This window comes from Thalassophryne amazonica, chromosome 18 (assembly GCF_902500255.1).
Source record: "Thalassophryne amazonica chromosome 18, fThaAma1.1, whole genome shotgun sequence".
In the NCBI taxonomy this organism is placed as follows: domain Eukaryota; kingdom Metazoa; phylum Chordata; class Actinopteri; order Batrachoidiformes; family Batrachoididae; genus Thalassophryne; species Thalassophryne amazonica.
The window spans coordinates 53,380,864-53,406,770 of record NC_047120.1 but is presented as its reverse complement, the minus strand read 5'-3'; the positions used below and the strand labels follow the sequence as shown (position 1 = coordinate 53,406,770).

At 40.9% G+C, this 25,907-nt stretch overlaps 1 protein-coding gene across 3 annotated transcripts in view; it reads left to right on the top strand.

The window, feature by feature from the left end:
• The window catches only part of LOC117530734 (liprin-alpha-3-like), a 55,218-nt gene extending 33,852 nt beyond the window's left edge, over positions 1-21,366 (top strand). For 2 of the 3 annotated variants that reach the window (XM_034193635.1, XM_034193634.1), the window contains 15 exons: positions 1,296-1,539; positions 1,647-1,786; positions 1,862-2,010; positions 3,539-3,635; positions 3,744-3,825; positions 4,108-4,308; positions 4,393-4,455; positions 10,489-10,515; positions 10,686-10,861; positions 11,803-11,900; positions 14,074-14,249; positions 14,414-14,482; positions 16,391-16,553; positions 20,262-20,330; positions 20,440-21,366. In XM_034193635.1, coding sequence (XP_034049526.1) covers positions 1,296-1,539; positions 1,647-1,786; positions 1,862-2,010; positions 3,539-3,635; positions 3,744-3,825; positions 4,108-4,308; positions 4,393-4,455; positions 10,489-10,515; positions 10,686-10,861; positions 11,803-11,900; positions 14,074-14,249; positions 14,414-14,482; positions 16,391-16,553; positions 20,262-20,314 — 1,738 coding nt within the window. In that variant the 3' untranslated portion in view covers positions 20,315-20,330; positions 20,440-21,366. Of the gene's footprint in view, positions 1-1,295; positions 1,540-1,646; positions 1,787-1,861; positions 2,011-3,538; positions 3,636-3,743; positions 3,826-4,107; positions 4,309-4,392; positions 4,456-10,283; positions 10,364-10,488; positions 10,516-10,685; positions 10,862-11,802; positions 11,901-14,073; positions 14,250-14,413; positions 14,483-16,390; positions 16,554-20,261; positions 20,331-20,439 lie in introns of those variants that run through there. The other variant, XM_034193636.1, reaches the window with a different exon arrangement.
• Positions 21,367-25,907: the final 4,541 nt, after the last annotated feature.

Sequence of the window (25,907 nt, the reverse complement as noted above, 5' to 3'; positions counted from 1 at the left end):
CCACATCTGCAGTACTTTTCCAGTTGTCCAAAATTGCTTCCCCTCCAACCAGTGCTTCTCTCACCTGCTTGCTAAATTTCACACAACAGTCTTCCTCCTTCAGCTTCCACCATCTGCTCCTTTGTTGAGCTCTCACTCACTTCTTCTTCTTTACCTCTAAAGTCATCCTATAAACAACCATCCTATGCTGTCTAACGACACTCTCTCCTGCCACCACCTTACAGTCTCTGATTTCTTTTAGCTTGCATCTCCTATAAAGAATGTAGTCCACCTGTGTGCACCTTCCTCCACTCTTATATGTTACCCTGTGCTCCTCCCTTTTCTTAAAGTAGGTATTCACCACAGCCATTTCCATCCTTTTTGCAAAATCAACTACCATCTGTCCTTCCCCATTTCTATCCTTGATACCATATCTACCCATTACTTCCTCATCACCTCTGTTCCCTTCACCAACATGCCCATTGAAGTCTGCTCCTATCACCACTCTTTCATGCTTGGGCACACTCTCCACCACCTCATCTAACACACTCCAGAAATCTTCTTTCTCCTTCATCTCACAACCTACCTGTGGGGCATATGCACTGATGATGTTCATCATCACCCCTTCAATTTCCAACTTCACACTCATCACCCTGTCAGACACTCGCTTAACCTCCAACACACTTTTAACAAACTCTTCCTTTAAAATGACCCCAACACCATTTCTCTTCCTGTCCTCACCATGGTACAACAACTTGTACCCACCAATGATGCTCCTGCTCTTACTTCCCTTCCACTTGGTCTCTTGCACACACAATATGTCTACCTTTCTCCTCTCCATCATATCAGCCAGCTCTCTTCCTTTACCAGTCATACTACCAACATTCTAAGTCCCCACTCTCATTTCCACCCTTCTAGTTTTCTTCTTCTCCTGCTGTTTGTGGAAATGTTCTCCTCTTCTTCGTCGTCTTCGCCCAGCAGTAGCCCAATTTCCACCGGCATCCTGTTTGGCAACAGCACCGGTGGCGGACATTGTTAACCTGGGCCTTGACCGATCCGGTATGGAAATTTAATTCTTAGTCGGCATAGTTGGGTTGGCTAGTTTTACGCCGGATGCCCTTCCTGACGCAACCCTCCTCATTTATCCGGGCTTGGGGCTGGTACTCAGAATGTACTGGCTGCACACCCCATGTACCTGACGTCAACAGACAAACAGTGTGAGCGACTTTGGGAACCAGCGGTCTACAGAAATGTCCTTCAGAATCCTAAAAACGATGTCCGTGAGGCTGATTAGAGGTCCTTCTGTCTCCTTTTAGGCTGATCCAGGAGGAAAAGGAGAGCACAGAGCTGAGGGCAGAGGAGATCGAGAGTCGGGTCAGCAGTGTTGCCCTTGACGCTTCACCTCTTCCGCCATCTTCGTTGGGGGGAAGGGACAGCATTGGGAGGGGTTACATGAGTCCCTCCATCACCTCCTCCACATTGGCGTCGCCATCACCACCCAGTTCTGGGCACTCCACTCCTCGCTTGCCACACTCCCCCGCCAGGGAGACCGACAGACAGGTACGACGCCACAACCGAGGTTGTGGGGTTCTCATGTATGTCTGTACTGAGTAGAATTGTTGGGCAAACTGCTCTGTGCAAATTTGCAATTTTTTTGTCCAATATAGAACAGCAAAGAGGGCGAAGAATGCAGAGCGCTCGCCCTGATTGACTCCACACCTCCTCCCGTTCCTCGCGCCCTACGATTGGACCGAATGACGCACACGCACCCAGGGGCAGGTCTTGATGACCACCGGGAATTTCGCAGGTACTCTTAAAAACGATAACTGAAATAAATGCATAAATAAACAGCCGGCTCATCATTTAACAGATTTCCTTCTAGTCTTTCTAGTGATGGTGCTACGACTGCCAGCCAAGATTCTCTCCACAAAGCCAGCAAAAAGAAAAGCATCAAGTCATCCATCGGTCGTCTCTTTGGCAAAAAGGAAAAGGGGAGGATTGGGGCGCCTGGACGTGAATCCGTCTCACTAGGTCTGTGAACCAGCCACAGCTGTTCATTCATTCACAAAACCAGCCCCATTTGTATGAGTAGTGTTACTGCTGTGAGCCAGGACAGCACTCGCTAGAGACACAGATGTCACCCATAGGGTTTCTAGAGAGCAGGTTTGAAGCTCTATAGAAAGGCGGTATTGGCGGTTTCAAGTATCGCCATCTTTGCCATGCCTAACTCACCTAACGTCCGGCTTTACCCATAAATGGGTAAAGGGGTGGAGCGTGGGAAAGACAGCAGGACAGTTGAAGCCTGAACACGCCCACCTATCTCAAAGTTACCAAACTAGCTACAACTAACAGGCGAGGTCACACAAACTCAGATGAATAACTAACCCTTTGAAGGGTGGGTTGGGTGCTAGTATTAAAAACTATGACCAACATTTTGCGTAAATAACTGGCACTATCACTGCAGCTAACATCATCAAGCTATCAGTACCTGCTAATTAGTTCCAACAGTGCTAACAAAGCAATTAAATAATACTAAAACTCACTTATTGGAAATACTGGAGCACAGACGTCTTACTTGGGCTGTCAGTAGAATTAAACTCACAGCAAGCCATATATCTCATATATTTGTGATAAAATGCTCAAAAAGGACAAACACTATTGATTCCACAGCAGCTAGCAGCCTCTGCTAGCCTCTACTGGCATACTAACTCTCTCTCATAATGACCATGCCTATAATTATTCCAACCCAGTCTCATGCCATTTCATGATGGTATTACGAAAAGTAAATGAATCTATTAGTTTGTGATATGTCATGAAAAGCGCCACATTTTTGTGACAGGAGCACAAATTCATTTCGTGATGGTATCATGAAATGCAGGGTGATGTGGGGATTATGGTTACGGTTCAGGGAAAGGACAGGAATAACAAAATAAAAAAAATCTGTGTCACGAAAATGTAATTAATTTAGTGAAGGGAGTGCAAAAAAAATCATGAGACTGGGCTGAATTATTCATACCTTTACGGGTTAAAATATCGTTAACTAATGAGTTATAATAAAATTTACCCTTTGCAATTGTCATGAATGATGCAACTAGCTATAGACATGAAACCATATTATTATTATTTTCATGTTTATTTTTGCTGTAAACTTGGACATTTTAACATGAGTATCTGTGGGGATTGATTTACTTTTTGGAGACAGCCTCAAGTGGACATTTAAGAAATTGCAAGATTTGGCACTTCCACATTGGCCTCATTTTATAGTACCAGAGGTTTCCGTTTGATTAAAGTACATTAGGACCTACCTCGCAATGTTAAAATGGGATTATAAATCTCCTTTTGAATTCTGTCCACAACAACCATTCCTACTTTTTATTAGCGTCCAGAACGGGTCAAAAACTCTCATCCGCTCCACACTATGAAATCTGGAGATAAACACCGATGCCCTTCGGGGTCTGTATGGGGCTTACTTCTTCAAATACACAAACAACCATAACTTCAATTTGTTCAGACAATAAAGTTGATTCTTAAGGCTAATTTATGAATTTAAAACTTGCAGCCTCCACACCCTCTGATGATCTGGGCTCAGCCGATCCCTTAGGTTTGGCTAAAATCGGGACTGGAACAGTGGAAAAAGACCGTCGCAGCAAGAAAAAGTAAGTATTGATACGACAAAAAAACGATGATACGACGGTTTAACATCTCCAGTTTACTGTACATTTCTATTTTGAATGATCGGTCACATTTTCCGCTCTCCTTTCCAGGCATGACCTGTTAGAGGAAGCTTGTCGACAGGGGTTGCCTTTTGCCTCTTGGGATGGTCCGACTGTTGTCACATGGCTTGAGGTACAGCGTGTCACACTGTCCTGTAAAAACCTAAGAGCAATAGTTAAATGAAACCTTTTATTTGATCATAAGCCCACTTGTGCAATGTGCCACTAATAGTTTAAAGTGTTCCTGAGTGTAAGTATAGTAGGTTGTAGATATCTCGTGTTGCCATGGTGATAAATCACAGCGGGTTGGTTTAATTTTAGCAGAGGAGTCAGGTTGGCGTTCCAAAGTCTGTGTGCACCAAATAGACACCTACCACTGTAAACATTGGTGTTTATCACGTCCAAATCTACTCAGCTGTGGGTGGGGATGCCGGCGTGGTATGTGGCGGCGTGTCGTGCCAACGTGAAGAGCGGCGCCATCATGGCCAACCTGTCGGACACGGAGATCCAAAGGGAGATCGGCATCAGCAACCCGCTGCACCGGCTTAAGCTCCGCCTGGCCATCCAGGAGATGGTCTCCCTTACGAGTCCGTCCGCACCTGCAAGCACTCGCTCTGTAAGGCTCCGCCCAATGCATGATGTCACACAAACGGCGAGAACACCAACAAATCTGATGTAAGCTTCTTTATGTTCATAACAGTCGACCAGTAATATTTGGATGACACACGCAGAGATGGAATCCCTGACAGCCGCCACCAAACCAGTAAGACTGAATGTTACGTGAATAAAAAATGCGGTGCAAGAATTATGTTCATACAGGTTTAAAAAAAAAGATGATTTCATGTGTTTTGTCTTATTCTCTGCTCAGATGTAATATGTACAGTCAAGCTCCATAATTATTTACACAGTGGCGCAATTTGTGTAATCTTGCCTCTGTACACCTCCACCATGGAGGTAAACTGAAACAGTCAAGATGTAATAGAAGTTTAGACCTTTAACTTTCATTCAAGGGGCTGAACTCAAATGTTGCATGAGCCACTTAGGAATTACAGTCATATTTATACATAGTTCTGGGCGCTAACAAAAAGACAGGAGGCAGATCTGGAGGTGGATTAGGATTAAGATTAGGAGTGAACATGTCAGAGGGACAGCTCAGGTGGGACGGTTTGGAGACAAAGTTAGAGAGGCGAGACTGAGATGGTTTGGACATGTGCAGAGGAGGGACCCAGGGTATATAGGGAGAAGGATGCTGAGGATGGAGCCACCAGGCAGGAGGAGAAGAGGGAGACCAAAGAGGAGGTTTATGGATGTGTTGAGGAAGGACATGCAGGTGGTTGGTGTGACAGAGTAAGATAGAGAGGACAGGGTGAGATGGAAACGATTGATCTGCTGTGGCGACTAGGGATGTCCCAATCCGATCACGTGATCGGAAATCAGGCCCAATCACGTGGTTTCAGACTTGAACGACATCGGACGTTGCATCCCGATCAGGAATCTGATATAGATTTTATCCTCATTATTTTGATCAGCACTATTTCAAGATCATTATTGCAGATTAATGGGCTTTTCATGCGTCGGAGGCGTCAGCGGCGTCAGGAATTGGTCTAAAAAGCATTATTTTCAATGAGGCATGTTGCTTTTTAGAGGCGTCAGAAGCGTCGCGTCAAAAGCCGAACTAAAGCGATGCTTCTGACGGGAGCGCGCATTGCCGCTTGTTGGCAGGCTGCCGCGGTCAAAGTTCAACCCAATCTTTGTTATTATTATTATTTTCTTTTTTTTTTAACAAAAGAAAAAACACAAGTTCAACCCAATCCAACTTTCGACGCTCTGAGCTGTGACGTAGCTTCGCGCTGTCCATTAGGAACAACGCATCGGGCCAAAACACGGAAGACTAGTGGCAGAAACCACTGATCTGTACAAAACAGAAACGTGTCACAGGACTGCTCATTTATAGAGCAGTTTTCTGAAGAAAAATCCTTGGAAATGTTTTTTTGTTGTTGTTGTTTGTTGCCTCAAAATTTCTGATTACTGTTTAAAAAAGTTTAGAACACTTGTAATTAAAATAGCTAAATCAATAAATGGTTCTTTAGAAACCTTTCATCTGTAAATTAAAACCACCTGTTATTTCAGATTAGATAATTTCTTGTTTAACATAAGGAACCTTTGACATTTATTTTTAGACAAATAAAATAACATGGAAATTTGTACATTTTTTAAGTCTGGTAGATTATTACTTGATTGTTCAAGCTACCTCAAGGAGAAGTGCACTGTTTAAATGATAAACAATAAAATAAGGTGATTAAAATGAAAATATTATATATTTAGCATTTGTTCATTGTTCATTCAGTTTTTTTAAAGTATCGGATCGGGACACGGTATCGGCAGATACTCAAAATCAGATGACTTGGAATCGGATCGGGACATCCCTAGTGGCAACCCCTAACGGGAACAGCCGAGAGAAGAAGAAGATAACTAATGGGACAAACAAAATATAAGGATTATTGTCAATACAAATCATTATTTTTACTGCCAGTTTTCTTTAGACATATCACATAATTAATGCATTTTGGACATTGTTTACATTATTCAGTAAGAAAAACAAAATGTAGTACTGGATGGTGAATCTGTCTGGAGTAGGCAGTTTTCAAAAAACTGAATGGCTGTGCAACAATTAGACCAATGAGGGAAGTCATCAAGATTCCACTGATGACTTAGAAGAAGTCATGGGCTTCTGTGCAAGGACACAAGTGAGGGAAGCCAACCAAACAAATATGATGACTCTGAAGAAGTTATAGATTTATGTGCAAGACGAAGACTGGTGAGGGAAGACACCCTCGACTGTCCTGTGCTCTGTGCTGTTGTTTATCGTCCACCAAAATTTAATAAGGATTTTATTCAGGAGTTTTCTGAGTTTCTGGCAGATTTTATCCCAAAATATGACAAGTTTTTGGTCTGTGGTGATTTTAATATTCATATCTGTTGTCCTTCTAATCAGTTGGCTGATGATTTTAAAAGCCTCCTGAACTCTTTTGGTCTAACACAAGTTGTGGATGGACCAACACATAATCTTGGACACACCTTGGACCTGGTTATTTCTTTTGGGCTCTCAGTTTCACTTAAGGACATATCAGACGCTGCTATTTCAGATCACTTTCCTGTTATTTTTGAATTTATTGCTCCTCCATCTGCTAGTAAGCCACTTGTTCCTGTCTCTCGCCGCCGTTTGGTCACCTCCTCGACAGCGGGGGACTTTGCTGCTGCCTTCATGGACTCTCAGTTTTATGCCATGAATGGACTGGTTTCTCCATTACTCCCAGATAACATCCTCTCTTCTTTCCACTCTACATGCACAGTCATTTTGGACTCTGTTGCACCGATGCGCTGCAAATCCAGGAAATCAAAATCCGACCCCTGGTTAAATGCCACGACCCGTGCCCTCAGGCAACGCTGCAGACGGGCGGAGAGAAAATGGAAAAAGGACAAACGGCAGGTGTCTCTGGGTTTTCTGAGGGACAGTCTAACTGACTATCAGAAGGCTGTGAAGGAGGCAAAAGCACAATATCTGTCTCATATTATTTCTAGCAGTTGTCATCGTCCCAGTGTGTTATTTCAGACTATAAACTCAGTTGTAAATCCACACACCTCTGTTTTGATGGAAGCTACAACCACAACCTGTGAGGAGTTTCTTCAGTTTTTTATTGATAAGGTTTCATCAGTCAGACAGAACGCTGATCAGAGCTGTAATATTGAGTTGTCTGCTCCTCGTGCACATTCTGCTGTGCTCGAACAGTTTGAGCCCATTTCTTTTGCATCTCTCGCTGATGTTGTAAAACACATAAAATCTACAAGTTGTCCTTTTGATGTTGTTCCAGCTAAGGTGCTGAAGGAGGTTTTTAAATACTGTTGGGGCGGGTCTCCTAACTTTTATCAATGCTTGTCTTAGATCAGGGTCTGTTCCAGCTGCTTTTAAACATGCTGTGGTTCGACCTCTTCTTAAAAAACCTCACCTGGACTCATCAGTTTTATCCAATTTTAGACCTGTCTCTCATCTGCCATTTCTGTCTAAGGTTTTAGAAAAGGTTGTCTTTTTACAGTTACAATCATTTTTAGAAGACAATCTCATCCTTGAAAAATTCCAGTCTGGGTTTAGATCACGACACAGCACTGAGGCAGCACTTTTAAAAGTTCATAATGATATTACTCTGTCGGTGGATGCAGAGAATCCTGCTGTGCTGGTTCTGTTGGACCTCACAGCAGCCTTTGATACTGTGGATCACACAGTACTTGTTTCCTGGTTGGAACATTTTATTGGCATTCATGGTATTGCACTTGAGTGGTTTAGATCATATTTGGCTGAAAGGAGCTTTTCTGTCATGATTGGGGACCTTTCCTCATCAACTGCTCCTCTGTGCTGTGGAGTGCCGCAGGGATCTGTCCTTGGGCCGATTCTATTTTCTTTGTACATTCTGCCATTGGGGTCAATTATAACCCAGCACAATTTGTCCTTTCATTGTTATGCAGATGATCTGCAAATCTATCTGCCTGTGAGGACTAATGGGAGTGATGCTTTGTCATCATTATTTAATTGTATTCGTGATGTAAAGCAGTGGCTGTCCCGAAACTTCCTTTACCTGAATGATGGTAAAACTGAGATCATGGTGTTTGAGCGCTCTGGCATACCAAATGTGGTAACACCAAATTTTGGTGCTTTGGCTAACTATGTAAAACCAGCTGTCAAGAATTTGGGAGTGATATTTGACAGCTGTTTGAGGTTCGATCAACAGATAAATTCTGTTGTCAAAGCTAGTTTTTTCCAACTTCGCCTCTTGGCTAAAATAAAGCACTTTCTCAGTAGACGTGATCTTGAGACAGCCATTCATGCTTTCATCAGCTCCAGACTTGATTATTGTAATGCACTTTATTCGGGCATTAATCAGTCGTCTCTTGCGCGTCTCCAATTGGTGCAGAATGCTGCTGCTCGTCTTTTGACAAACACTTCTAGACGTGAGCATATTGCGCCCATCCTATACTCACTCCACTGGCTTCCAGTTTGTTTTAGAATTGATTTTAAAATTTTAATGTTTGTTTTTAAAGCTATTTATGGCCTTGCACCTCCCTACTTGTCTGAAATTTTAACTTCGCGCACCTACAGTAGGACATTAAGGGCGTCTGGCCAGCTTTACTTAGATGTTCCAAGGTCAAGATATAAACGCTGGGGTGATCATGCTTTCGCGGTAGCTGGCCCCAGACTGTGGAATGAGCTACCTCTTGAGTTACGTACTATTCCTGACCTAGCACTTTTTAAATCTAAGTTAAAGACTTATTTATTTAAACTGGCTTTTAACACTTAGTGGGGAGGTAACATGTTCTGTTATTTTTATGTTTTTTTTTATGTGTTGTTTTAAAATTTTATTTTATATGTGTTTTATTTTGTAAATTTGTGTTTTTAATGTTAAGCACTTTGGACACCAGTCGGTGCTGTAAAGCGCTTTATAAATAAATGTTGACTGATTGATTGATTGATGATGCTGAAGGGGTTATAGGCTTCTGTACAAGAACAAAAGCAATGAGCGAAGCCACTAAGGCACCCTTGACAAGTCTGAAGGGGTATAGGTTTCTGTGCAAGAAGGAGACTAGTGAGAGAAGCTGCAAAGACACCCATGATGACTCTGATGGAGCTATCAACTTTTGTGAAAGAAGGAAGCCTGTGAGGGAAGCCACCAAGGCACACAAGACAACTGTGTAACAGTTATAGGTTTCAGTATAGGAAGGAGACTAGTGAGAGAAGCTGCCAACACACCCATGATGACTCTGAAGGCGTTATAGGCTTTTGTGGAAGAAGGAGACTTGTGAGGGAAGCCACCAAGGCACCCAAGACAACTGTGAAGTAGTTATAGGTTTTAGTGCAAGAAGGAGACCAGTGAGAGAAGCCGCCAAGACACCCATGATGACTCTGATGTGGCTATCGACTTTTGTGGAAGAAGGAGACTTGCGAGGGAAGCCACTAAGGCACCCAAGACAACTGTGAAGTAGTTATAGGTTTCAGTGCAAGAAGGACACCAGTGAGAGAAGCTGCCAAGACACCCATGATGACTCTGATGTAGCTATTGACTTTTGTGGAAGACAGAAATTTGTGAGGGAAGCCACCAAGGCAGCCAAGACAACTGTGAAGCAGTTATAGGCTTCAGGGCAAGAAGGAGACTAGTGAGAAAAGCCACCAAAATGCCCATGGTGACTCTGGAGGTGTTGTAGGCTTTTGTGGAAAAAAAACAGCATGAGTGAGGGAAGCCACCAAAACATGCATGGCAATTCCTTATAGCCTTCTGTGGTTGGAATTAGGAGTCTGAGTGTAGTGTAACTTTTGTTAGTCCCATCACCATTCACAACTTCATGGGGGGGTAACAGAGAACTAGGCTTGATGGTTTCATTTCAATTCTATTGTGGAGGTGTACAGAGGCAAAATTACAAATATTCTCCTACTTTCCCAATAATTAGGGAGATCTTTATGCTTTATACCTTGTACCATAAATAGAAACATGTAGACGTCTCACACTGATGAACTTCTTTCTGTTTCTTTTCTTCTCTAATTAGGCAACACTTCCCCGTGCTATTCCCTCAGAATCTGTTTATGATGTGGTGATTTTCCATCTAATTTTCACTCACTAACAAAATCCTGTTCCTCCTTCTGCATTCCCTCTCCTCTTTTCCATTCTCTCCTCGCCACTTTTACAATAACACATCCCTCCCTTTGCGATGCTCTGCTTCTCTTTGACTTCTTCTCTGCGTGAAACTCAAGGAGCAGAAGGAGTTCAGCTGGGATCAGGTGAGTTTCAGTCAAATTGTCTTCACATTGGTGCAACATTCCCAAAAAAACAAATCCGTCAATATGGAAAAGTAAAAAACTATCACTACCAGTCAAAGTTTGGAGACACGTTCCCGGGAGAGTTATAGCTTGTTTTCTTGTGTCCACCTGCACCCGTTGACCTTCTGCAGATCCTAGCTTATGGAGACATGAACCACGAGTGGGTAGGAAACGAGTGGTTGCCCAGCCTAGGCCTGCCTCAGTACCGCTCCTACTTCATGGAGTCGCTGGTGGATGCACGCATGCTCGATCACCTCACCAAGAAGGAACTGAGGGGCCAGCTGAAGATGGTGGACAGTTTCCACAGGTCTGAATTAACTGTTGTTTGTACAAGTCTTACCAGGAGTTTTGTATATTTTTTCATGTTATGTCCCCCCGTTTGTTTGTGAACAGCCTGGAATCCACAATTTTTCATATATCGTTATGAAATTTTTACAGAGCATTCATGTCCTGATAGGGACAAACTGGTTCAATTTTCAAGGTCATAGGTCAAAGATCAAAGTCAAGAAAAATATTGGGAAAAAAAATCCTATCCTTTAACATTGAAAAAAAATTCAGAAATTCATAACTCTGTCAAAAAAGATTGAATTTCTTTCATATTTGACAGCATTATGTAGGATGGCATTCTTTATCGACTGGCAAAGTTTGATCTGGATCTGATCTGGATTACAGATTTTAATTTAATTTATTTTAATTTAAATTTAACATTGAAAACCCCGTTTATTGTATATTTTACATTATATCTTTACCAAGCATGCCCCAATCACTGTCATATTTGAAAATGAGGTGCAGACTGGCACTCACTATCACCTGACAAAGTTTGATCCAGATCTGATCCGGATTGTGGATTTTGTGGCCATTTGAATTTGAAACCCATTTGAAACCCATTTGGTGTACATTTTGCATTATATCTCAATCAAAAATGCCTCAATTATTCTCACTTGTGACAATAAGGTGAAAACTGGCACTCTGAATGAATAGACTAAGTTTGATCCGCATCTGATCCGTATTGCTGATTTAGCGGATAGTTCCTTTTTTAACATTGAAAAGCTCTTTTGATGCATATTTTGTATTATATTTTATCTTATGAAAAGCCACTTCTAACAGGTATTGGACCTTGAAAATTTTTTCCAAGGTAAAAATTTGTGGAATTGGAAACTAGCGTTGGTGGAAATTTTCACTCTATGAGAACGTGAGCACGGTGCTCTAGGTTGTTATTGGAATTACGGTTTGTGTCTTCACTGACAGGGTCAGTCTCCACTATGGCATCATGTGCCTGAAGAGACTGAACTACGACAGGAAGGAGCTGGAGACGAGGAGGGATGAGAGTCAACATCAAAATCAAGGTCAGGGTCCTGTGGGCAGTAACAACACGAACAGTCAGGTCCATAAGTATTGGGACAGTCGCACCAAGTTGAAGTGACACAAACAAGATGTGTTGCAGAGTAGACCTTCAGCGTTAATTCAAGGGGTTTAACCAAAACATTGCAGGAATGCTATAAGTAATTAGACAAACTAAATGTAAGGATGATAGCTTATGCAAATTGTCACATTTGCAGCTACGTATTTGGAGTAGGCAGCGTGCAAAAAGGAGACTAGTGAGGGAAGCCACCAAGACACCTATGACAACTCTCAAGGAGATATAGGCTTAATATGTGGCTATGCTTGGAGAAACAGCTAACTGTTGCATCACCAGTTACATAGTGTCATATTGGAGAGGAATAGAGAAGGAGTTTATACAGAATAAGATGTGAAATTTCAGCTACAGTTTGGCAGAAGACACATGAGAGACTTGAGCCTAGATCTGATGTTTTCTTGCATTAAATTCCTTCTCTGTTCCACTACAACACAAAATATGCACTATGCCCAGACTCTCCAATCACAACCACAGAAGCCTTTATTTATATAGGCTTTGAAGGATTACGTCAAAACTACTTCACGGATTCTCACCACGTTTGTACCACAGATAGATATTAGGACATGGAAGACTCCACTGCATTTGGAGGTGATCCGGATCCAGCTCTAGATTTTGGATCGAGATTACACTTTATTTATATAGGCTTTGAAGGAATACGTCAAAACTACTTCACGGATTCTCACCAAGTTTGTACCACAGATAGATATTAGGACATGGAAGACTCCACTGCATTTGGAGGTGATCCAGATCCAGCTCTAGATTTTGGATCAAGATTACACTTTATTTATATAGGCTTTGAAGGATTACGTCAAAACTACTTCATGGATTCTCACCACATTTGTACCACAGACAGATATTAGGACTTGGAAGACTCCACTGCATTTTGGAGGTGATCTGGATCTAGATTTTGGATCAAGATTTCTGGATCAAGATTACACTTTATATAGGCTTTGAAGGATTACGTCAAAACTACTTCACGGATTCTCACAAAATTTATAGCACAGACAGTTATTAGGCCATGGAAGACCCCACTGCATTTTAGATGTGATCTGGATCCGGCTCTAGATTTTGGATCAAGATTTCTGGATCAAGATTACACTTTAGGCTTTGAAGGATTACATCAAAAGTTCTTCATGGATTCTCACCAAATTTGTACCACGGATAGCTATTAGGACTCGGAAGACTCCACTGCATTTTGGAGGTGATCTGGATCCGGCTCTAGATTTTGGATCAAGATTTCTGGATCAAGATTACACTTTAGGCTTTGAAGGATTACATCAAAAGTTCTTCATGGATTCTCACCAAATTTGTACCACAGATAGCTATTAGGACTTGGAAGACTCCACTGCATTTTAGAGGTGATCTGGATCCGACTCTAGATTTTGGATCAAGATTTCTGGATCAAGATTACACTTTAGGCTTTGAAGGATTACATCAAAAGTTCTTCATGGATTCTCACCAAATTTGTACCCCAGATAGCTATTAGGACTCGGAAGACTCCACTGCATTTTAGAGGTGATCTGGATCCGACTCTAGATTTTGGATCAAGATTTCTGGATCAAGATTACACTTTAGGCTTTGAAGGATTACATCAAAAGTTCTTCATGGATTCTCACCAAATGTGTACCCCAGATAGCTATTAGGACTTGGAAGACTCCACTGCATTTTGGAGGTATTCCAGATCTGGATTCTGGCTCAGGATTTCACTTTATTGGCTTTTAAGAATTACGTCAAAACTTCTTCAAGGATTTTGACAAAAATTTTCCCCACAGATAGATATTAGGCCTCGGAACACTCCATTAAATTTTGATGGTGATCCAGATCCGGATTCTAGATCAAGATTTCACTTAATTTACACTTTGAAAGATTACGTCAAAACTACTTCATGGATTCTCACCAAATTTTCACCACAGATAGATATTAGGACATGGAACACTCCACTGAATTTTGGAGGTGATCCAGTTCCAGATTGGCAGATGACAGACATTTCTGGTTGCTCTTATTATTATTAGTAGTAGTAGTACTACTGCTACTACAACACATTATTTGTTCTGTTTCAGTGATTTGTGTTGATAACTGTTGTTTTGTGTCCATTCCCACAGATGTAATGGTTTGGTCCAATGAGCGAGTGATGTGTTGGGTGCAGTCCATCGGTCTGAAAGAGTTTGCAGACAACCTATTAGAGAGCGGAGTCCACGGGGCCCTTCTGGCTCTAGATGACACTTTTGACTACACTGACTTGGCCCTCCTTCTTCAAATACCCAATCAGAACACACAGGTACTGCACACCTCAACACGTATCGGCGGGCTCGTCTGAAATCTGTTGTCAGACATCTGACGCTGACACATTCTGTTTCCTCAATGCCAAACCAACCCTGGGTACAGCCCTAAATGTACAATATAATGATGATATGATGATCACATTCTGTCTTCATGTCGCAGGCACGGCAGCTTCTAGAGAAGGAGTACAATGCTCTCATCTCCATGGGAACAGAGAGGAGGCCAGATGAGGTACAAGACAAAGTATCTTCAGTTTGTTGAATTTCACAAAGTGTTTGATTGTGATGATCGGAATGCTCTCTGGAACATCATGAAGTTTCCGGTGTCAACAAGAAGTTGCTGGACATCAAACTCAGTCTGTACACAGACACTGAAGTGAGAGGCAGAATGTCTCAATTGTTCCAAGTGAATTCTGGCATTCCTCAGGGATGTGTTTTCGCTCCTATAATGTTCAGTGCAGTTCAGTGCTTGCATGGTCAGGGTGTAAGGTAGGATGGTGGAAACCAGTAGATTAGGTGCCTTTGTGTGTGACGAAAGGTTTACTGACCTCGACTTTGTGGACGATGATGTCATCTTCGCAGAGTCAGTGGATACTTTGATTGTAGCACTTGAGAAGCTGAATGAGACATTGGAGTGTCTGGATTTGCGATCTTCCTGGATCTAGACTCGACCATCAGAAGTGAATCCATATGTGGTTAAAGTGTTGGACTTGTAGAGACACTCACTTATCTCAGCAGTGACAGTCATGTCTCGTGGTCACTGGCCTTTGAGAATGAAAGACGCCTGGGAAGAGTTTATAGACTAACCAGTGACCTATGACTTTGGTACTAGGCCTCTTTGGGTGACACTGGAATGACTTTTTTTCATACAAGCAGTTAGATTCAGAGGAGGAACATTACTTGCATTGTGGACATGTGCCAGAATTCTCTGGTCACGACCCAGCACACAGGTACCTCACTGTTGAGGACCTGAAAGGCAGGAAAAGTGCAAGGGGATGCCCCAAGTTAACCTTTATTTAATCAGGTTGAATTCCATTGAGATCAAAAACTCTTTTGCAAGGATGACCTGGAAAGGCAGCAGAACACAGGTGATTTAGAGAAAAACATTTGGATTTTTCTGCATTCAAGACTAGTTTGAATTTCTCCAGATGGTTCTGCACCACATCAAAAACAGACTGCAAGAATACAAATGTCTGTGTCACTGAGTTTGAGCAACAATAGACTACGGTGTCATCAGCATACAGATGATAGAAGGCGTTTGATAGGTTTCTACACAGGTCAGTCGTATAAAGTGTGAACAAGAAAGGTACAAAGACTGAGCCTTGAGAAACACCGTTACCTCGAGGAAGGCAGAGTTAACACTAGCTATCTGAACACATGGAGTCCTGCAAACCAAGAGACCGCATGTGTAAAGACACCATCCTTGTAAAGAATTTCTAGCAAGAGACTGTGATCCACGGTGTCAAATGCTTTCGAGAAATCAAGAAATAGCGCAAAAACGTTTTACAAAAACAAAACTTTTTAGAATCCAATACCTCAAATACATCATTTAAAACTTTTAGGACAGCAGTTGTGGTGCTGTGTTGCTTCTTAAAACCAGACTGGAAAGGGTTTGTTATATGTTGCACCTGGCTGCAGCAGATAGATGGACCGATTGTATATCTGGGCAGTTGGCATCTAGGAGCCACAACCTGAATGTGGTGAGGCTCGGTGAGGCAGGACAGCAGTGTGCGCTCCCAGACTGCTAAATAATAACATCTTCTAAACATCTACCTGACTTAAACAGATGGGTCTTTAATCCAGTTGTTAAAATTGTGCTTGCCTTATGTACATTCCCCGTGTTGGAAAATATTAGACTCCTTAGGAATCCACTGGCATCAGTGCACATACTGCTGGCAAATTGTTGGCATTCCAAAGCGGTTCAGCTGTGTTTATACCACTGATAATTACTTAGTTATAGTCTGCACAACTGGAAACTATGCAGTGGTGCTACATTGTGGTAACAAATTGGCTTTAACAAACAGTGCTTTCTGTATTTAATCACCACTAATGTGTAATGAACGATGAAGCAGCAAGCTTCTACCGTCAGCGCTGTTATTTACTGCGTAATCACGGGTATTATGTCATTGTCTCCCTGCAGGATGGTACGAAGACGTTTACACGGTCGCCATCGTGGAGGAAGATGTTCAGAGAGAAAGATCTCCGCGGCGTCACGTCCGACTCTTCGGAAACATTACCCGCCAACTTTCGTGCCTCCGCCATCGCCACTCCTTCTGTCACTCTGAGAAAAGTCCAGAGTGAAGGTGAGGCGACGCGCCGAAAAACGTTTAAATGAGAAATGAAGCATGATTTAATGCAGACACACAACAGTATGTAGCTCTGCGTGCAACATTGTGTTGCTGCAGATTAAAGTTGGTTTATTCATTTACACTTTGTATGTATTGATGAAAAAGGTAAGGTGGCCGTGTAATGCAAAACACAATAAGCATCTGATCTGAAAAGCATTTCTAGAAATACATTAAAACTTCAGATCGGTGTCAAAATGCCAGTTTTCCAGGCAGCATAAGTGAGTGATTCATTATGGAATACAATGTTTTTTTTAACAGTTTTTGTTTTCGGTTTTCTTTGTGTGTTTTTAGTTTTTGCTTTTTTTTAAGCTTTATTAATAACATCTAATATTTAGGGACATGTATCTTCCTTACAAAGTAATCTGGTGCATCTCTTGATACACAGGGGATGATACAATTCAGGAGTGATATGGAACGATTAGATTCGGTGCAGTTTGAGGCGGTGTCGTGCGATGCACTTTGATACAATTCTTTGTTTAATGTAGAAATTATTTTCCATGATAAATTACAAGAAGCCAAAATATTGATTGATAGCCTTCAAATGCATATTTCATTAAAGACCAGGGACCTTTTTCAGGTTTTTACTACCATGCTGCAACACTTATGTGCTGCCTCTGCTTACCTTTTGTTCACCACTGGGGGGCAGCAACACATACATTTGCAAAAAGCAGTGTAGAAGAAGCCCACAGCTGTGGTCTCTCTGATAGCGAAGCATAAATTCCCACGTTTTGAAATTAATCTGTTTTTTTTTTTTGTTGTTGTTGTTGTTGTTGGTGTTGGTGGTGGTAGTGGTTTTTTTTTTTTTTTTTTTTTTTTTTTTTTTGTCATTTGAATGCCTCTATATTATTTATTGTGTTCAGATTGGTGAATTGTTACACCACTAATATTGTTTTTGTTGTTATTGCACCATTTGTTTGTTTGTTTGTTTGATTGAAGAGTCTAACACTTTGGAAACCTTTCCAGCACCAGTGGTACAAACACACGGCAGTGGAGAGTATTTTTAAAGCTCCAATGTGTAGTATTTAGGGGCATTTATTAACACAAATGGAATAAAGTATTCAAAACCATCTGTCCATTAGTTTACAACTACCTGCACCACCAAATTGTTGTGTTTTATTAAAATTACAATGAACCCTTCATATCTACATGGGAGGGAACCCTCTCATGGTGCCATCTTGGGGCAAATCCAGCTATTTTATTTATTTATTTTCTGAAAATGCTGGGTTGCTGTGCATTTGGAGGCACAAATAGTCACAGCAACGGCTTCAAGATGTACAGATTCCCTTCAGATCCAAACAGAAGAAAAATTTGGGAATATAAAGTCAGCTGTGTGGGATGGAAGCCGACATCATCGTCAACAAAATTATTGTTCAGTCCCATGTACAGTAAAAATCAACTAATCCATCATCGTATAAACCGGATATTCGCAGTCACCTGACAAAAAAAGCCCCAAAGTTTTTGTATTGTTGTCCATGTAATAAACACCGTATGTAACAGATTTTCTACAGCGGATTTTTCACTCACATCAGATAAAATGCCCCATCTGATCGCAATGTATTTCCATTAAAAACTCTGAGCAGTCTGGATGTGCACAGTTACAGAGGTACAAATTAAAGTTCAGCTCTGACACTCACCGATTTGTGAAAAGTGGGAGAGGAATCATTTCTGTGATTAAAAGTCCAACCGATTAGTTTTTTTTTTTTTCAAATGGTGTTCAGACTCGGACCTGCAGCCTGATGTGCACCTGTTGTTGTGTGGGCTGCCAGAAGAGGAGGTACTGCTGGCCCACCACCAGAGGGCGCCCTGCCTGAAGTGCGGGCTTCAGGCACGAGAGGGCGCTGCCGCCACGGACACAACCGGGAGTGACAGCTGTCACACATCAACTCATGACAGCTGTCAGCCATCTTCATTTCATCACTCCATAAAAGCCGGATGTCATCTCCACCTCGCTGCCGAGATATCATCTACCTGTGAAGGTCATTCTCTGCTAAACTGAAAACACTGACTAATAGTCTGAACTTCTTTGCAGCCGTTTTCCTGTAAGTGTGTCCTTATCTGTGGGATTGGCGTTTGGTGTGATCAGCGACGGCTTCGCTTCACACCCCAACCAGATAAGTGGTTAACAGGAGCTGCACGTGTGTGTGATTAGAGGTGGAGGTGACTTTCCACCTTCTGACTGTTTTTGTTACTGGGTGTGCACACACCCACATCTCACTGTTTGTGCTCCTCGCCAGCAGTACCAGATCCGACAGTCGGGGACGGTGATCACCTGGGAATTCGGGACTTGGCGGCTCCAGTATTCTCCGGGTTCTGTGGCGGTGGAAATCGTGTGGTTCCGGCTCTTCTCAGGGCAGACGTCTTCTATCCTCGAGCCTGCCCACACGTCACCTTGGTGTATTGACTGCTGTCAGATTCTGTGATTGTCTGTATGTTCGTTGTGCACATTCACAACATTAAATTGTTACCTTTTGGCTCATCTATTGACCGTTCATTTGCGCCCCCTGTTGTGGGTCCGTGTCACTACACTTTCCCCAACACCTGTTAAATCAGGCACAAAAGGCTGTGATTTGACACTTTTCTGCTTTTAATCTTTCATCTACCATCATATTATGACGGTTTTTATCGATAAATGGATCAGAAAAGTCCACATCACATTTACAGCATGAAGTCGGTAAAAGAGAAAAATATACAGCTTCCCTGTGACTTGGAGGTGATGATTGTAGAAATAAAAGCTTGTTGAGGGTCAAATTAATCAATAATAAAGCATAATCCAGAGACAGTAACTTTAAAACTGTCACGCACGTCATTGCATGACACGGAGTTACAGAGCTGCAGCTGCATAAATCAGGCTGTAAATTAATTAAATACATCATCATAAATGGTAAATCTTTGTAAATTTGATAGCTTAATTATTTTTATATTTAATGATTTTTTAAAATGTTGAAAACATAAAAGGTCCATTCAGTAGTTTAGCGCAGTTAGACCCAAAATGGCGCCACGTTCTGAGTTGACACCACTCTCCAATCAAGGCACTCTACTCCCCAACCCCCCCCCCCCCCCCCCCACGGTGGACTGGACACCTGCATGGACTCTCAGTTGTTGTTGTGTTCTGTATTGAAAACCTTTTTGATAGAATGGCCTAACGAGTGTGTCACTCCTTTGAGTCTGGTCTGCTGGAGGTTTCTTCCTCAATATCATCAGATGGAGTTTTTTCACAGTGCAATCTGCAACCTCACCACTAGATGACACTAAATCCTACACACTGTAGCTTTAAGTAACATCACAGATTCAATCCTTCATATCATCCACAAAAAAGTTAATATCAAACAGCTGCGGCCGCAAAAATTCCTGATTTCAAAATGGAATCGTGAGTCACAGACGTTTGGGAGGTTCAGCATTTTGTAATTGGTGATTTTTTTGGTTTCATCAGTCTGATGGTTTTGTTTTCTATGAAAAACTGTAAGAATTGTTGCTCGGATCCTTTAAGTGTTCTCTCGAAGAGCAGAAATGTTTCCCGCTAAGTCTTAAGTTGCATAATCGTTTTCTATAAAAGTGCTTGTCAGAAATATGTGACGCTCCTTCGTTTGAAAGCAATGTTTGTTCAGTGTGATTCACTGTAAACACGCGGATGTAGTTTTCTGTGCCTCTCTTCTCCCTCGGCAGTGAACGCTGGTGTGAGAGGAGACTCCGGGTCCGTCAGAACATATTCCTGCTAAAACAAAAGCACACAAGGTGAGTCCCAGCCTGGAATTCCTGATGTTACCCCAGAAACCAAATGAGTTTGCACCAATAAAAATCTCACAAAGTGCTATTACACTTCTTTCTGTGTTTTATTTTGTAGAGCCCCGCCTCCGTCCGAACCTACAGAAAAAAAATATATTTTTTGTTTGTTTGTTTGTTTTGAAGAATGTAAAAAAAGGATCTGAATTTTTTTTAAAAAATGAAGACAAGATGACCAACACCATCGGAGCCAGACGTCTGTCAGAATCACGAGTGGACTCTGAAAAGTGTGAATGTCTGTTCATTCGTTTGTTTCTCTCTCTCGCTCCATCTGTAGTTGTTCTATGATGTTTGATCCTGTAGAAAGTCATCATCAGCGCTCATGAATCCATCTTCTGTTCTGAGTATGAGAAGGCAATACTGAATCAACAAAACAGGTTTTTTTTTATTTATTTATTATTAAACTCAGCCTTGTGACATCACAAAGGAGAGGGAGGTACAAAGGGAGACTATGTTCTTAAGCCATAACAGACATTATGAGATGCACAAATGTGAATATGACGGACAACGAGACATTTAGCAAAGTGCTTCATGATGGAGTCCTGTTCAAACTGAAAATAAGAAGTAAGCATTTGTGTTCACATGCATGCCAACATCAACTGTTTATAGTGAGCGTCATATCACTCATCTGCAAATGTGAACGCTCGAATAAGGACTTTATACAATGTGCATTTTATTTTTATCATTTTTTTAAAAGAAAATGATAACTGATATTGTATGTATGTACAGTACGTATGTGTGTGTTTTAAAACGTCTGTTCATTTCATACTTAAGACTGTAATTTGATTTTCAGTGGAGAAAGGAACTATGTTTAAAATTATGGACATGCTAGTTGTATGTGTACATTTTGAAAAAACAAATTGTGTTATGATTGAAATTCCTATTATATGAGAGTAGTGATGATAATTGAATATGATATGATGATAATAATAATAATAATGATAATGATTGTAAAAGCTGTAATTAAAAAAATACATACCTGTAAAAATGGTGCTGAAGGAATTATTTTGGCATTTCTCTGCATGTTTGTCACATGTCAGCGGAATAGAGAAGGAACACAATCAGGAAATAATAGAAAAATAAATAAAAAAATTTCCCTTCTGCATTATGTCACCATAATTTGAAATATATTCAACTGTAATTCTTTAGATTATTTTAATTTCACTCTTCAATGGAACAATTTTGTTGGCTCGTTACTATATATATATATGTATATATATATATATATATATGTATATATATATATATATATGTATATATATATATATATATATGTATGTATATATATATATATATATATATATATATATATATACATATATATGAGATTTTTTTTAATGAAAGACGTGCGGACGGGTCCGTCCCGACGCGGTGCGGCGGCACAGGAAAAACACCTCCGTGTTGATAACCATTTGTAAAATCCAGGCGGCTTTTGATGGCTTTCAGTGGAGTGAGTATATGAGAAATTGTTTAACAGCAGGACATGTTCCAACTTGTCCTTAAGGCTTTCAACAGAGGTGTTTTTCCTGTGGCGGAGCGTCGCGGCGGCTGCTTCCCGACGCGCGGACCCGTCCGCACATCTTTCATTAAAAAAATCTCCTTTAACAGTGGAATATCCGGATAAAATGCTGAAACCGACTTCTTCTGAAACTTCTCTGTTCTCTCACGACGTCCTGGATCAATAGAGCCTGAAATGTGGAGGTTTTCAGCTTGAAACAGGCTGATGACGCCGCCTGAGAGCGCTGTGCGACGTCTCGCACTGTGAAAAGTCCTTAAAGCGACAGAATCACCTCAAAATCTCACATCAGCCGTTAAAATTTTCACTGAAAACCAGCTTAATTTTTCGAACCGTGTCCACTTCGATGTGTCTCACAGGTTTAGAAAAAATTTTGATCAAACAAAGCGCCAGTCTCTCAGCAACTTCTCAGACAAAGGAATTCCGACGAGGGGCTGGACGACTCCTCCCACAAGGAGTGCTCACAGGCGAATGACGTCACCGACAGGCGTGGAAAAACTCACGCATGCGCACGAGGGTTCAAGCATGTCTGACGTAAAAACATATGAATGAAATCCATATAGTTTTTGAAAAAAATAAAAAGGACCGTTACTTTATTGACAGCCCTCGTATATATGTATATATATATATATATATATATATATATATATTCTCCACTCAGATTGCAATAGCCAATCACAGATTAGCCTTTCTGTCCATCATTTTCCTGTATTTTGGCATGCTTGGTGCCAGAAAGTTATGTTGGATCCAAAAAGGCTAGGACCAAAAGTTATATTGGATCGGTTCCCAATGACCAATAGCGTTAGAGCTTACTGCCAACAGCTTGCCAGTCAGACCACGGCATACGAAGGTCAGGAACTAGCTGACAGACGCTGGTTGAAAAAATGGCAACAAACACGTCAACAACAGCAGAAAATTGTCTGCCAGCGAGGTTTGCTGAGTTCACAGAGGAGGAACTGGTGGAAATATTGAACTCCAAGGATGCCAAAAACACTAAGAAGGTAGACAAGCACGCTACTGACGTTTTAGAAGCATTCATCTGGATCAATCATATGCTGTTCACAACAAAATAAATTTATCTAATTTACTTGACTCTTTGTTGTTTGCTTAATTTGGGAGGGGGGTGGAGAACATAATTGATGGATGGCAAGTCGTCCAACATAGAGAAATATTGGATGAAGAAAAGTTATACTGGACTCGGCTACGCCTTGTCCAATGTAACGTTTCTTCATCCAATATTACTCTATGTTGGACTCCTTACCATCCATTATTTGTATTTTATATATATATATATATATATATATATATATATATATTCATCTTCTACCGCTTAGTCCAATTAAGGGTCGCGGGGGGCTGGAGCCTATCCCAGCAGTCATAGAGCGTGACGCGGGGTACACCCACGACAGGACGCCAGTCTGTCGCAGGGCCACAAATAGACAAACAAACACAGACACACCCACACACACACCTACAGACAATTGTTTAAAGATTCCAATCCACCTAACCTGCCAGTCTTTGGATGTGGGAGGAAACCGGAGCACCCGGAGGAAACCCATGCAACCACGGGGAGAACATGCAAACTCCACACAGAAAGGCCATGGGAATTGAACCCACGACCTTCTGATTCGGTTTCGGATTCGGCTGAACATTGGCCTTGTTGACGGGGTTCGGTTTCGGCCGAACCCTAGCGCGCCAACCGAATCCTACCGCGCGTAAGCACAACGTGATTACGTCGTTAATGTTAAGAGAAGATAACCTTTTTGCTCTCTTTCTTTGTTCTTTGGAATGAATCGAACACTAAGCCTGTACACTGAATGGCTTTAAGCTTAACATTTCAGTGGTGTTCTCTAAGTGTGACTATATTCAAATTAAAAAAAATAATGGTAGAAGTTATTGCCTATGTTTTATCTTACTGTTAAGGAAAGGAAATACACTGTGCAATGGTTTTCATTGCATTATAATGTACTAGCTGATGATCGGAGTAGGATTCGGTATTCGGTTTCGGATTCGGCGAAATCTGGATTGGAGTGGATTTGGTATTCGGCAGAACCTTAAAAAATCAGGATTCGGTACATCTCTAATATATATATATATATATATATATATATATATATATATATATATATATATATATATATATATATATATATATACACAAAAACACAGTATAGTGACATCTGCTTGCAGAACATGGATTTATGTGATTATAACTTCTTTATGTGCTCAATCCATTTGGTTTAATGAGTAAAAATAAAATTAAACCTTTCTCCAGTTACCCCTCACTATATTTTTTATTATTTACATCTTCAAAGAATGTTTTTTAAACCTCAGTTACAACCAGCCCTATGCTGTCTGCAATATATAGCCATAGGCCTATAAATACCAAGACAGGAAGAGACACAAGGTGATGATGTTCTTTGAAGTAAGCGTGTTTCTTCACATGCTGGCGCGTGTCCTGTCTGCTGACCGCACAGCTGCAGTCGAGTAAACACTCGCCTTCCTTTTTGTTCGCCCTCCTACACAAACATGTGCATCGAAAGTGGAAAAACACTGTAAATCTGAAAACAGTGTTAGTCACTCCTGCTAATAAATCTTTGTTATCATTTATTCCGCACATGACGCCAAAAGGCATTATGTCACAACAACGTCATGTCAGATGTTATTGTAAGTGTATTTGCCTGAATATGAGTAAGCTCACGAACACAAAATACCTGAGGGTCACTGGTCCTGAACAGATAAAGTAAAGATCCAGTATATTGGTACTGTAGACAATTGTTCTTATAATTGATTTTTTTTTTTTCAGTCTTGTAAATTCTGTTATGTTTAAAAGTTAAAATGTAATCGTGCTGCAGATAACAGAATATTTACAGAGGAATACTTCAAATGGTGATAAAAGCACCAAATTTGGCAGTACACCTTAGATATTACTCTTTTGAAAAACCAGACACGCCACTTGAATTTTCAATAGGCGGCCACGTAGGGGTCAATTGAAGAATTACATAGGGGTCAAAATATAAACATGCTCCAGTCATATTGAAAATTATACCACATTATTTGTCTGATTGTAAAGATTCCAAAAAGGTATAGTTTGGACTATCTATGACTGAATTCTATTGAGTTATGGGGTAAAAACAACAAGAATGGTGACAAAGTTCAGTTTCAGTTTGTACAGGGGTCAAAAGTTAGAGTTGCTCCAATTTTGTTCAAAGGTGATGCAAATTATTGGTTGAGTTAAAAGGGTTTCAAAAAGGAATAGTTTGCACCATGTATCATGCTTAGTTATCACGTTACGGGGTAACATATGTCACATGTCATAGAATTCAATGGACATCAACATTATTTGACCTTTACTTTAGAGACCAAGCATTCAACACAGTCAAAACTATTCCATTTATTAATCCAAGTAGCTCAATTAACAATTTGCACCATTTTTTACTAAAATTGGAACAATTTTCATTTTTGACCCCTGTACAAACTGAAATTGACCTTTTCACCATTCTTGTTATTACTCCATAACATTCAGTCATAGATAGTCCAAACTATACCTTTTTGGAATATTTACAATCAGACAAATAATGTGGTATAATTTTCCATATGACTGAATCATTTTTATATTTTGACCCCTATGTATTTCTTCAATTGACCCCTACGTGTCCGCCTATTGAAAATTCAAGTGGCCCGTCTGTTTTTTCAAAAGAGTAATATCTAAGGTGTACTTCTGCCAAATTTGGTGGTTTTATCACCATTTGAAGTATTGTTTCAGTTATTTGCTGCACTATAAATCCCAAAGAAACTCAAACTTTATCACTCAATAAAGGATGCCATCCAACATAATGATTGGATGTTTTTTTTTAAACAGTTATGATTTTTTTTTTTTAAATTCATTCGATGTTCGGGGTTTTTCCAATTTTCCAAGATTTTTCCTGACTTTGACCTTTGCCCTATGATCTTGAAAATTGAATCAGGTCTTGCCTATCAGGATATGAATCTTCAGTAAAAATTTTATAACG